The sequence below is a fragment of the Ostrea edulis genome, chromosome 2 (assembly GCF_947568905.1).
Source record: "Ostrea edulis chromosome 2, xbOstEdul1.1, whole genome shotgun sequence".
NCBI lineage: Eukaryota > Metazoa > Mollusca > Bivalvia > Ostreida > Ostreidae > Ostrea > Ostrea edulis.
The window spans coordinates 89722523-89737555 of record NC_079165.1 but is presented as its reverse complement, the minus strand read 5'-3'; the positions used below and the strand labels follow the sequence as shown (position 1 = coordinate 89737555).

General features: G+C 36.2%; 1 protein-coding gene across 1 annotated transcript; it reads right to left on the bottom strand.

The window, feature by feature from the left end:
* Positions 1 to 9753: 9753 nt before the first annotated feature.
* Positions 9754 to 13183, bottom strand: LOC125681551 (mucin-2-like). The gene is made up of 3 exons (XM_048921697.2): positions 13023 to 13183; positions 11511 to 11741; positions 9754 to 11325 (listed from the first exon to the last, which is right to left on the bottom strand). The coding sequence occupies exons 1-3, from the start codon at positions 13078 to 13080 to the stop codon at positions 9881 to 9883; spliced, it is 1734 nt and encodes a 577-aa protein (XP_048777654.2). The 5' UTR covers positions 13081 to 13183; the 3' UTR covers positions 9754 to 9880.
* Positions 13184 to 15033: the final 1850 nt, after the last annotated feature.

Below are 15033 nucleotides of genomic sequence, written 5' to 3'. Positions count from 1 at the left end.
AGTTGTCTTGGTAAGGCTGTCCATCAAATCCAAGAAGAAAGACCCCAACATAAACACAAACGCATCCTAACAGAGCGACGTTATTCAACTTCGGACTTGAAAGCTTGATGAATCTGTTGATTTAATATTCATTTTGAAACAATACTGCTTTTCAAACTAGTATGCTATGCATAGTACTTAAAATTCCTTTCTCGTTCACAAATTACAAACACATGCATCAATTACAGTATGCAGATTGAATGATGATAAGAAGGGATCATCTACAGACGGTCTACATAGAGAAAAACGATACAAATTACAAACCTCTGCTTTCTGTGATGAAAATTAAAAGCCAGAAAAGAAAAAGACATCACAATTCCTATGGAACTTAGAAAGAAGATAATCATGGACACAGTGGCATAGATACTCATATGCTTGACCAAGATCAATCTGGAATCACGCGGAATATGTCCCCTGTCTGCACGAGAAAACGCCAATACAATAGAAGTATACCATTACAGCTATATGTAATTCAACAGAAAATTGTGATATTCTTATACTTCTCCAGATGATTTCTTGACACTCAGAGCAGGTAACATTAAGATGATTTTCCACCACGTCATGTACTGCGACAAGCTTTCTATAGCCATCTATAACAAGAATTGCATTTTAGACCACTTTCGTGTATACAGTACAGGAATTATTGGGGTTTTAATTATTTGTTATAAAATCTTATTTTTCTGTAGCGTAGTGTGAGCGTGAGGCCTTTCTTGACTGATTCTCAAAACATTTTCTCAAATAGATATGTCTTCCGCTTCATCTATCTTTGTCCTAGGGTGATACTACGAGAGTGAGCAGATGATGATGTTTTCTAGTTATATCAAGACAGGTAACTCTGTATGTACCTTGTATCTGAAATAATGACACTCCTTCCATTCTGTCCGAACCATCAAATGACACAAGTCCCTTCAGTAAAAAGGTATATATGTTATCTTTATCCTGGTGAATCGAGTTCAACTAGCTTTAAATGATGATGTTATTATTAATTGATATTACTCGTTGCGTTTTCTAAGTTAATGTTTTAAATCAAATGATATAAAAAAAACAACAACAACATATCGACCTGAGATAGGTAATCTCTTGTACAGTTTGCACTAACAGACACTCACTGAAAGTCCTAAAAAGTTTATTTTGGATATTGTATCCATCGTCTTCTTCATCAGTCCCTCTCTATGTTTGTATGAAGCGCTGCTGAGAGCTGACAAAAGTCCATCTCTCTGAAGGTTACGCAGAGCTAAAGCCACCGTCCACATGGAATCGTATGCACTGTACGTGTATGGACTGAGAGGAAACGATCCATTTAGCTTGATATAAAGAGCCAGAAAATCTTCTTTTGTCTGAAAAAGAGAGCTTAGTCTGGTTCGAAAAAGAGCAGAAAAAACGAAATCAGCAGCTTAAGGTCACTTTATACAAGGAACTAAATGGATCCCTGGTGTGACGTATATATTCGCTTAGTTTGGCTGTAATAAGTACAGATATAACATTTCTTAAAAGATAAGGGAATTCTAAATGTTCTATGATATTCAGAAGTTGAAACATATCTCCCCTCCCTATATAACTCTATACAATTTTCCTCCACTTTTTTGGACTTCATTGAAAAATTACAAGAATATGTTACGTTCCATACGGTAAATTGTAATCATTTTACTTTCATTTTCACCATTTTTTAATGTTTGTAGCGAATTTCTTTCAGTAGGCGTTAAAATACCATGGTTTATTGTGTATGAAAAGTGAAGATAACGAACAGTGATCAATATCATACCGGTAACTCCTTCAAGCAAAACAAAAAATAGAGAGTTGGGCAAACACGGACCCCCGGATATACAAGAGGTGGAATCAGGTGCCTAGGAGGAGTAAGCATCCCCTGTCGACCGGTCACAACCACCGTGAGCCCTATATCGTGATCAGGTAAACGGGAAAAAATGAAAATCAGAATTATTTGGATTTATATTACAAACATTTAAATTAACCAACCACATTGTGAACTTTGCGTCTTACATCCGTGGGTCGTGAGGTACTTCCTGTTATTATACTTCCGTTTGTTGCTTGTTTCATTTGTGATAAAGTGCAGTTTGTGCCGTCTGTTTCTTTCCACCATCCCTCTTCAAAATTTCCAACGAACATCCAGACATGGAGAGGACCACACAGATGTAACCTGAACGCCTGAGGGAAGATCAACAAATCGAACATGAACAATTTTATACCCTGCATCTGTTTCAAAGTTGAACCATAAGACTAACATTGCATTTCTTTGATGAATATAATTAATATCAAATACGTACTTTGGATACATGTGCATTGATTATTGAAGATATCACAGGTTTTATAAATGTCAATTAAAGCAATACAATCTGTAACTGACGGTATTTTTTTAACTATCCAATTATGCACCAAATAACACCTACATGTGTGTATTTGTATAACTCATATTATCCACAACATCTGAAGAAACATTCAGCAACATATACAAGAGAATATTGTTTGAGAGCATATCTACAATGAGTGTTTCGTATAAACCGCGATTGCGTCGTATATACACAGACACGGCAACGATGGTTGCCGGACACAATCGGGTTGCGGAGACCGAGGTCATACACAGAGACGCAAATTAACGTGAGTAACTACACGTTTCGTTTGTTCTAAAATATTATATCTATTCATGATTGACAAGAAGTACGTAGTGTAAGGAAGTAGTAATTACACAAATGTTCCACTCAAATGAAATTTTGATGGTGAATTTTCTATAAATCTGACACGTGCTCAGTGCCTCTCTTTCGCCTTTTTCCGAACTGGTGACCTCCTAGGTCAATGCACATCGGAGATTACGAGCAGGAATTACTGACAGGATGACAATGATTCATGAATCGACATTTTCCGCTGATTTGAGGTTTTTTTTGTTTTTTTTTTATTTTTATTTTTTTTGTTTTTTTGCTTCAGACTCACTCTTATTCTATAAGATTATATATATTTAATCACAAATATGTTATATATTTGTTCTTTTATTTTTTTTATTATTATTATTATTATTATTTACCGTCAATTAAAGCTTGTATTGCTTTAAGTACATTACTCTACATTTTCATGCGAGATGAAAACACATGGTCGTAGGATTCTGTATGGAAACAGTTTATCTGAAACAAAACTATATTATCACCTATATTGTATTGAAGATTTATAAGTGCAAAACACCTTTTATATCTATCAGGATAGACGTAAAAAAAAATTCCCATAGTCTTGGAGTTGATATTAAAGTTTCTCTGTTGAAAGATGAACTATTTATGTTGTCATTTTCTTAATTACACAGATAAAATGGTATCATATTTTTTTTAAATATGATTATGTTATTGTTGAATTTACATTTATTTTTCTATTTGTTCTGACTCGGGACTAGTTCTGCATTTGAATTGGGTAATTGTATAAACATGTACCCTCGATATGTGGCAATTATTAAATAAACAAATTAAGGGGAGGAATATTCCATTCCAATTTCAAATCTAGTTTTGATAAATATCCATCTTATGGATCTCATTCCTTTGGACTATATAATTCTTGTGTATAATTTCTTCATACAAGCTATTGTATTTCACTCATTAAAAACATCCATTATCACATACAAAAATCATTTGTAAATCCGTCTGATAAAATATTCAATGATTTGACTTGTTTTCAATTTACCATCGTATATAAATATAGGCTATAGTGGTACATGAAAAGTTAATATCGCATAAATCCAATAAAATATACAGCGTGACGAGTGGGCCGAACACGAAACCCTGGACACACCAGAGGTGGTATCAGGTGCCTAGGAGAGGTAAGCATCTCCTGTTGACCGGTCATCCCCGCCGTGAGCCCTATGTCTTGATCAGGTAAACGGAGTAAATTATAATAAAAAATCAGTATGTAAAGAACAGTCTAACATGTAAACAGACGTCATTGTCAAGTATTTCTTACCTCACATAAAAGCTGCCTCCCTGTTTGTTCGGATGACGCTGCTATAATAATCCTTGCATCTTTGGCCTGAAAACATTATGATGATATGAATTTTGTATGTGATTTAGAATATCGTTTTCCCAAAGGTTTTCTTCTACCTTTAGTTTGGACAATTTTTCTTGCATATTCGTTAAATCTTTATCCAGTTCAACAGACTCTCTGACTGTGATGTTGGTTTTATATAAGATGTCGACAAAACTTCGCATTACCTGCAAAATAGGAAATCTCATATCATTTGAATCATTCTGTAACACGCGTTCAACTATAGATAGTATGTACCAAATACAGCCATGGACTGTCTAAACGCTAAAAATAGACAGTAAATTACATATGGCGGATTCACTAAGTTTTGATTGTTAGATAACGAAATGCATTTAATGGATTGACTTGGTGTTACTATTAATAAACAGTAAAATACATATAGTGGATTGACTGGGACTATTTTATTTATTTGTTATTCTCATGTGGATATAGCCACAACAATCCTCCATAAATTAGAGTCTGAGAAGTTATCACGAAGATCATCATTATATGCATGGATAAGTACCGACCAGAGACCACGTCTCCTCCGTTACTGTGGAAACTGTCCGCCAACCAAAGCGGGCGATAAATTCACTCCTTGCCACATTCTTTGTGTATTCAGTAGGGGCCAGCCTAAAAAATGTCGGATATCTCACTCTCTTACTCAAGGACGGAGACGTGGAAGCGTGGGAAATCTGAAAGTATGGAAGCAATTAGGGAAGCTGGTAAACAATTAATAAAAACCCACCTTTTCATCATTGGAAAACTAGACAGCAAACAATGTTCTACCAAGATAAATTCTAAAAACATCTACATCTTACCAAAATTGTGCTCAGTTGATTTAACATTGAACCATTTACTAATTCATTTATACTCGCCAATAATGCAGGTTATATCAGACAGTGTAGGGACAGTGAGTACAAGATTCTTTCAGTCAGTAAAGTGATAGACAAATAGTGTTCTAGAAAGGGACTATTTCAGTCAGTAAATTTTAAACTATTTATTAAAGGCGGTAATGTCATTTGCCAATGTTGTTCCCGTATGGGTTTATTTCTTACCATGGAAAGATAACGAACAGTGATCAATCTCATAACTTCTATCAGAAAATACAAAACTAAATAAAGAAATATGCAAACTTAAGACTTAGACAAACACGGAACCCTGGATATACCAGAGGTGGAATCAGGTGCCTAGGAGGAGTAAGCATCCCATATCCACCAGTCACACCCGCCGTAAGCCCTGTATCATGATCGTTTAAACGGAGTAATCCGCAGTCAAAATCAGTTTGTAAAGAACGATCCAACAATTGATATGAAACACGTCAGAATGCAATTGACCCAATGACAGGTTACATTAGCAATCTAGATTGAAAGAACGACCATAGAACTTACAAAATACTGACTTTAAACGAGGCTGTTGAAACTCCTGTAATATCAACTTGTTTATCAGTAGCCTGTCTTGATTTCAAAACTTGTCATACGCAGAACAAGCTCTTGCATATCAAATCAGTTGAGAGACATAAACACCATCAACTCGGTCTCACTACAGGTGATATTGTAGTACTGGTGTGCGTTTATATTGGTCATTAATGTGGTATACATCAATACAGTGTTCTAATATAGTACTATTTCAGTCTCTTAAGAGACTTACATGATATATTGTTCCAGTACAAATCTATGTTTGTCATTAAAATGACATATACATGTAAATGCAAATTAGTCGCTGTAGCTCACTAGTAGAGCATTCGTTTCGTAACCGGAAGGTCGAGAAACCTTCGGCATACGTCACTGAGAGTCTCGTGTCTTTCAGATATGACCTTGAAAACAAAAGTCTTTTCCTTGGCACGTCCCTCACTGCTACGGCCGTAAGCGTCAAGCATGGAATTAAATTTGTGGTACTTCACCTACAGTGTGTGACGTCTCAATATCAGTGAAAAATTATTGAAGATACATGAAACAAACCAATAGACAAATAAAATACAAAAACTGACCAATACAGTGTTCCAGTATGGGACTATTTCGGCCAACGTCTCGGTCACACCTGAACATCCACTGCCAATTACGGCTGCTAAACGAGGCTTCTGGTAAATAAAGTCAAATAAAGCGTCCGTGGCAATCCCTGGGTTACACTGAAATAAAATCAGATTGAGCGTTAGTAGTAACTCCCAGGGGTTACAATAGAATGAAGTCAAAAAAATTATGATTTTCCAGCGCATGCTGCTCATGCAAATCGCTTTACAATAGAGTTTTACATCAAGGGTTAAGGGTAATTCATTCTAAATTAGAATTGAATAAAGTCAAATGAAACGTTAGCAGTAAAGTCAGATAAAGCGTCAGTGGTAATTCTATTGTTACTGTAAACACTTCTGTAGTCAGATAGAGCGTCAGTGGTCATTCTATTGTTACTGTAAACACTTCTGTAGTCAGATAAAGCGTCAGTGGTAATTCTATTGTTACTGTAAACACTTCTGTAGTCAGATAAAGCGTCAGTGGTAATTCTATTGTTACTGTAAACACTTCTGTAGTCAGATAAAGCGTCAGTGGTAATTCTATTATTACTGTAAACACTTCTGTAGTCAGATAGAGCGTCAGTGGTAATTCTATTGTTACTGTAAACACTTCTGTAGTCAGATAAAGCGTCAGTGGTAATTCAATAGTTACTGTAAACACTTCTGTAGTCAGATAAAGCGTCAGTGGTAATTCTATTGTTACTGTAAACACTTCTGTAGTCAGATAAAGCGTCAGTGGTAATTCAATAGTTACTGTAAACATTTCTGTAGTCAGATAAAGCGTCAGTGGTAATTCTATTGTTACTGTAAACACTTCTGTAGTCAGATAATATAATTATTAAATCCGCCACTGATCCAGGGCCGTAAATTACATGGAGGCGGAGGAGGCAGCTGCCTCCTCCAATTTTTGAGCCAAAAAAAATAAAATTTAAAGTTCATTAGAATTTATGTTGTTTCCAATAACTAAGAACATGATACCTCCCTTAAAAAGCATTCCAAATCTTTCTTTTAGAATGAGTTAGTCAAGTAACATCTTAGAAGGCCCTAGAATCAAGGATTTTGCACGAAACGTGTTCAGTGTGCACAAAATGTGCTCAGCGTCTGGGGGCCTGGGCGGCCCCCAGACCCCCGCCTAATTTCCTGCCTCCTCCAAATTGAAGGTTAATTTACGGCCCTGTGATCCCTACAAAATTTTAAAAATTAAAATGCAGGAATGTATGACAACGGTGAAAAATATCAACGAGTTGTTTTAGACGTTGAATTTAAACTAATTTTCAGTATTTTCCTTTAATTTACATGTATATGCTAATAAATTCTAATATTTTTCGAAAACAATTCAGTGACTTACAACCTAGATTCAATAAAGCTTCAAAACATCGATCGACCAATTAATCAGACAATGGATAATTTGTAGCAAACCCGCACTTACAGCAAGGAAGCCCCTTGTATTGTTTACACCTGCCAGGTACAGGTATAATGCAGACATACATGTACATCCAATTTTGCGTCTATGTAAACAATAGCTTTCCCATTTGTCGCTCCATTGACTACAGATCGTCGTTATACTCATCGCTCCAATGAGTAGATATTGCCTTTACAAATCTTCTAATTTACCGCCCCTGCTACCCCTTTGCCGACGCTCCTGAGATGGCCGATGCACTCAGAAAGTTACTTCTCTCGTTTTGTTCTCCAGATTTTGACAACCCCACAACCATTCATAGTTACTGCCATTTCATCACTGAATATGACCTTACTCCAATTTACAGCTACTGTCCATGTTAACTCGACGAAGTCTAATTATTTGTCCGACTCCCAGCTTCTAGATGATAGGTCGCTTTCTGGGGTTATACGTATGAATTGGTCGCTGGATTGTCCTTCTTGATACAGATACATAATGTACATGGTTAAAAGTATTAACTTGATTAGTAATATCTACCAGCGTCGATGTCCGGTTCCCCAGAATGATACGAGTTTGTGTTCAACTCCGATCGCCCATCGTTTACGGTCGTCCTGATCAGTGGCGATTTTCAATAGAGCCGATGTCGTGATACCGCTTCAAAAGCCTATGGATAGTTGCTGGACTTATTTTCAGTGCTTGAAAGATTTCACTGCGTTTGAAACCACTGTTCAATAACTCCAAAATAATTGTTTGCGCGCTATCCGTCATTTCTCGTCGTTTGGAAGCCATTGTAAACTAATGGCGGCCTATAGCAGAAACAGATGTTTGTACCTCTAAATATTGAAGAGCTGACACGGTCGTACCCAAAAGCATTCTTATACGTGACATCAGCATGGCGATGTATTGGGTACTTTAATTATTTTTATAAAAGCGACATAGGGAATCAAAATGGTGGCAAATTTACTCACTTTTGTCACCATCCTGTTCTTTGAAATATATAATGAACTGAGGTTGACTTTGCCTTAATATATTTGATAAACAGCTGAAGTCTAATTAACCTTAAAAAGTCAATTCACAGCTGTCATCTAATTTACTTTGAAATCATAACTGAATAACTTAAATATAACTTACCTTAGAATCCTAAATGAACAACCAAAGTCTAATTTACCTTGGAATCGTTAATGAACAACTGAAATCTAGTTTACCAAAAAATATAAAGGAATAACGGAAATCTAATTTCCCTTGAAATCGTTAATTAACAACTGAACTATAATTTATCCTGGAATCGTTACATGTAATTAACAAATGAAATCTAATTTACCTTGAAATCGTTAATGAACAACTGAGATATAATCTACCTTTGTATCGTTCTTAAAAAATTTTTATTTTAATATGATTACCTTGGAATCGTTAATGTACAACTGAAGTTTGAATTTCTCCATCCTTTCGTTAATATGCTGTACGGCCACCCTGGCGCCCATTAATTCTGATTGTCCATTATTTTCATATCCCTCTAAATCAAACAGACCTCCGATTGGAACGGTTAATGTAGTCATTTCAAACGAAGGTGTTTGGCTTACAAAAACACACACCAGCCAAAAAGAGGACGCCATTTTTTACTGATAGACTACTTGCCTGCTTCACGGTTTGATTGATTAAAAGGCGGGAAAAGGGTCGTGATATTTGTCATATTGTCTCTCCTTATCCGAGACAACGCAAATGATTAGCCTATAAAGGGAAGAGTTCCATTCAACATCGATGCCTCGTGTTCATTTACTTTCTCTATCATCATCACTTCATTAACCGAGTTAATATCAAATACTAGAAGAAAGAAATAAGATAAAATATTACCGTACTGTTGGATCAATGCTAAACTGAAACATGCTTCAAATGAAAAGAAATTGTTTTTGCTTCATTTGTTTATCTATTAGCCAAAAATGTTTTTTTTTCTTTCTATCTAATCGTGCAAGCTACATTGTAAAATATTGCAATGTAAATAGGTCAACTGGCAAATTAAAGATGCTGGGAGATATTAAACTGGTCATTTACAGAAATATAAAGAAATGGTAATCATTCCTACTTTGATAACACTTAATCAATAATATGAGGAACTCGTTCTCAAATAATTCGACCAAACCCCAATTGGTAAATTCGATCCAAACATTCCCGTACTTCTCGGGGAAAATGAAAGGTGTCATCTCATGACCCATCATTCATAAGACTTCAAAACTACCTTTGTCACGGAAGACTCTCGCCTCGTAGATAAACTATGAATTCAATTGTTTAAGGTTTCATGTTGGTTTATTTTAAAAATCAAACAAACAAAACAATGAGTTATAGATCAATGCAATTAATATGTCCATGGAATATAGAGGTGACACGTGACTATTTACACTGTTACTGCGCTGAACCAATTGATAAGATCACGTATTAATGACATATGTCAAGAATAGTGACGTCACAAGCACCAGTCCACTGAATTTCTTGTCTGGTGCCCAGCTGTAGTATCTTATATTGTGGATGAATTTTCTCTCATTTTCACTCGATTCCGGTCTTTTTCCGTAATTAGTGTTTTTAATTGTGTTTGTGGATGGAGATTTGGTATCATGTGTGCTAATCGGAAATGCCTGTACAGTAAATAGAGATTTGGGATCACGCGTGTTAATCCCTGATGTCAGTACAGAAGATGAAGATTTGGGATTATGTGTGCTAACTGCTAATGTTTTTACTGTTGATGAAGATTTGGGATCATGTGTGCTAACCGCTAATGTCTCTACTGTAGAAGTAGGTTTGGGATCATGTGTGCTAACTGCTAATGTTTTTACTGTTGATGAAGATATGGGATCATGTGAGCTAACCGCTAATGTATTTTCTGTAGAAAGAGGTTTGGGATCATTTGTGCTAACTGCTAATGTTTTTACTGTTGATGAAGATATGGGATCATGTGAGCTAACCGCTAATGTATTTTCTGTAGAAAGAGGTTTGGGATCATGTGTGCTAACTGCTAAAGTCTGTACAGAAGATGGTTTGGGATCATGTGTGCTTATTGCTAAAGTCGGTATTGTTGATGAAGGTTTGGGATCATGTGTACTTATTGCTAAAGTCTGTACAGAAGATGGCTTGGGATCATGTGTGCTTATTGCTAAAGTCGGTATTGCTGATGAAGGTTTGGGATCATGTGTACTTATTGCTAAAGTCTGTGCAGATGGTTTGAGATCATGTGTGCTTATTGCTAAAGTCGGTATTGCTGATGAAGGTTTGGGATCATGTGTACTTATTGCTAAAGTCTGTGCAGATGGTTTGAGATCATGTGTGCTTATTGCTAAAGTCGGTATTGCTGATGAAGGTTTGGGATCATGTGTGCTTATTGCTAAAGTCGGTATTGCTGATGAAGGTTTGGGATTATGTGTGCTTATTGCTAATGTCTGTACAGAAGATGGAGGTATGGAATCGTTTGTGGTAGATGCTGAAGTAGAATTCACAATTGGTACATACTCTAAAGGACTAGTTTCAGTACTTAAGTCTGTCACGTTATTTACTGGTAAACCATTGGTAGATTGTACGCCATATTGTCCTTCTTGTTGTACTGACGTTATGTGGACTGTCGTAGCATCAGAGTGTGGCACGGTGTGCTGTTCTGATTGTTGTGCTTCGATATGCGTTCCTGTGGTGACGTCATTATGCGTGTTAGAGTAACAGTTGGCGCCTGTATAATTTACTGTTTTCCACGTGTCCATCAGATGGGTCACAGTTTTGGAAATGTAGGAGGTCAATGAATCATCATACATGTGACTGACACAGTAGTTTTCTTGTGAGGCATCGATCAAAGCACATCGACGTTCAACCGCCATTAAATTTACCTCAGCGTCTAGGGGAAAAATAAATGTTACGGAAAATGCATTCTTTAATAAACTTAGAAATATCGTACTCGTCAATAAAACAATTATAAGCTGGAATAGTAAATTACTTTATTTGTTTATGAATCGCTTCGCTATAGAATATATTTCTCTGTGAGAACTCTAACACTATATACAACGTTTAATAATGATTTACCAGGTTCCAGTCCCCGTATGTCATGTGCCTGCACAATAACGTGTGTCTTTTTACATTTCACCACCAGACCAGCACTTCCGTTGTGGGGACACGTGACGTGTAGTTCCTGGTTGTCATGGAGACAGTTGGGGTTGTAGGTATCGAGGAGGAGAGCACCCAGCATGGCTCGGGAGATGTAGCGCATTCCTTTGATTGTGTAGTCCAGGTGAACACAATCTGAACACTTCTCACCTGTAAACCAGCGAAATCATTGAATAGTGGAAAACGAAGAGTGATGAATTTCATAAATCCTATAAAGAATTCATTATTAAGAGTAGGGAAAACACGAACCCCTGTACAAAGAGGTGGAATCAGGTGCCTAGGAGGAGTAAGCATCCCCTGCTGACCGGTCACACCCACCGTGAACCCTATATCTTGATCAGGTAAACGGAGTAATCCGTAGTCAAAATCAGTATGTAAAGAACGATCTAACAATGGGTATAAAACACGTCAGACGGCATTTGACCTAATGACAGGTTGTATTTGCAAATTATATCATATTATTGTTTATTCTTCATCATCTGTTTGTAAGCAGATGCTACATAATGAATAAATATACAAACCACTTATATCAAAATATTTTTCGAATTAATCTATAAAAATTCTAGATATATACATGTGTATAGTAAATAATAAGATTCAGTAACCACTTACAGGAGAAGTGGTTATCGCAACATGCACATGGTTACGTTACTGCGAGGATTGGGTGTGGTTTACTTTTAATAGCAACACAGATAGGGGGTCTTGACAAGAGGGTTTTTAAAAGTACATCTCTGTATTTCCAAGAGTACATCTCTGTATTTCCAAGATATTGCCATGTAAAAATTTGATCCCATCCTATTCTCTAGGATCATGCTTTGAACAAACTTGTACTGCCTGAATGTTTGCCAATCAAAATGATACGTTATAGCAAGCCTGTTCTTGAGAAGCAGATTTTAAAAGATTGTTCATGATATACAATCATGTTTACCATGTAAAACTTCGCCCCCCTATTGTAGCCCTACACTGCCATGGGATCCATGATTGGGACAAACCTACATCTTCAATGTGCCAGGAATCTTTCACATAAGTTTCATCTTTTTATCTCCAGTGGTTCTTGAGAAGAATTGTATATGATCTCACCCTACTTTTGGTTTTTTCTTGGTTATCTCTCCTTGAAGAGATGACCCTTCATTTGAACAAACTTGAATCCCTTTCACCCAAGGATACACTGTGCCGTGTTCCGTTGAAATTCCACTGATCATGTAGAACAAGATGAAACAGCGAAAAGTTTACAACGACGACAAAAAGCGAACGAACGATGCTCACTTTGGCTCAGATAGGCTTAAACATTCGTAGCCTAAATATAATTGTTATTACTTTCTCCGATATTACGGAACTGATTTTCATCACGAAGAGAAGTGACAAAAATTGTTTTGATATATGTTTCAGTATCAAGTGAAATAAATGAACTGTGTACTGATTATCACTAACCTTTGACATGCTGAATCGTAATTACGAGCAGTATTCCCACCAACGTGTACAGTTTCATCTTTGCCCAAAACTCAAATGAAAATGTCGTAGGCTAAAGCACTTAATGTTGGTACTTGATAATTGTTTTTCCGGCACCTTGCACTGTGACATACAGCTATAGATACACATTTTGCTGGCTGCTGACACGCTTGAGTTATCCCGGCACGGTATGTTAATCTGCCAACTCTCCCCCTTCTCTCGCGAACGGTGTAAAATGATATGCTCCACCTTGATGAGACATTGCGTTAACGTCCACCTCGGTAGCCTCTAGTCAAATGTAATCCACTATTTTAGTGGTCATTCTTGATTTATTTTTATTATCAGGCTAAATTGTAGCGTTAATCATTTACTCAATGCAGACAACAAATTGTTTACATAGTTGACATGACCTAGATGAATTATTTTTTGCAACTGTCTGTACAGAGAAATGGGTGTCTCTTGTGTTTTCAAGTGACTAAATTCCGTGGCTTTTTTTTCAATCATTGAATTACCTCAACTTTATATTTCATAATTCTAACCATTTGATATTGACCGATTCAAATACTCACATTTGATCCGAACATATTCTACTGACAAAAGTCAGAGTTTACACATAATTATATACAATAACAATTTTTGTATCTAAGTTACATAATTATCTCAAAAATGGTCCAATTTCGCGATTTTTTAACGTGCACACTGGATAATTCACGTTGCTTTTGCAGTACATGATATTCCTTTTCTGAAATTGATAAAACTACTAAATAAAGCCACAATGCACATGAAACTCCTCTAAAAGATTAAGCAGACAAAACATTTGCATCATTTTTATAAAATTAATATTCTGAATTAATTTCGTATTATTTCTTTATCAAATATAGTTATGCATCAACGAATACATTTTCTTCAACAGCACGTATCCACATCATCTGGCACATGCATCAGGTGTATATTTACTTTGTGTGATTAAAACACGATTCAGTTACCTGTGTATTGGTCAGAGAATATTCAAAATGACGAAGATTTGTTCAAAGGACGGAAAACAACTATATTCGGGAATCGAAAAAACCCCACCAGTTTGTTATATTGTTACTTCATGCAAAGTTTGCTTTAATCATAGCATTAACAATATGAATTTTTTTTTATCGAGAAACCGAGGTGTAGGCTCAATGTGGAAGGGAAACATTCATGAAAAAGTTTACGCTTTGGTTTTATTTAAATTAAACATCAAGGTGATCATAATGATCTGATTACGCTTGAATCAGTTTGTAAGAATTAAAATCCAGAAAAGCCTCGTACTTTGAAATAAGAAAAAATCACTTACGCTTTCTGAGTCGTCATCAGCATTTCTTTTATAAGGGGGGGGGGGTAACAAACCTATAAAAATGGTCCAATATCCCATGCCATCTCACTTTCAAAAACGCTTGCAAAACAGTCTACAATAGGGCATCAACTAATGAATGTGAACCAAATCATCCTGACCTGCTGAACTTAGGGCCTGGTTTCATCCTCCGCAGATCGATTTCTCATTCACTACACAGTATTGTTTCCATTCCACTGTAGAAAGCTGTGTGTGTGTGTGTGTGTGTGTGTGTGTGTGTGTGTGTGTGTGTGTGTGTGTGTGTGTGTGTGTGTTGCGTTATTACACCATTGTTTTGTATTATTACACCATTGTTTTGTATTATTACACCATTGTTTTGTATTATTATGCCTTTGTTTTGTATTAGTACGCCTTTGTTTTGCGTTATTGCACCTTTGTTTTGCGTTACTACGCCTTTGTTTTGTATTAGTACGCCTTTGTTTTGCGTTATTAAGTCTTTGTTTTGCGTTATTACGCCTTTGTTTTGTATTAGTACGCCTTTGTTTTGCGTTATTGCACCATTGTTTTGTATTAGTACGCCTTTGTTTTGCGTTATTGCACCATTGTTTTGTATTAGTACGCCTTTGTTTTGTATTATTACGCCTTTGTTTTGCGTTATAATGCCTTTGTTTT

Coding starts and splice junctions, on each gene's coding strand:
- LOC125681551 (XM_048921697.2), bottom strand. CDS start 13,080: ATGAAACTGTACACGTTGGTGGGAATACTGCTCGTAATTACGATTCAG. Junction 11,742..13,022: donor TACGATTCAGCATGTCAAAG/GTTAGTGATAAT, acceptor GCTGGTTTACAG/GTGAGAAGTGTTCAGATTGT. Junction 11,326..11,510: donor CATACGGGGACTGGAACCTG/GTAAATCATTAT, acceptor TTTTTCCCCTAG/ACGCTGAGGTAAATTTAATG.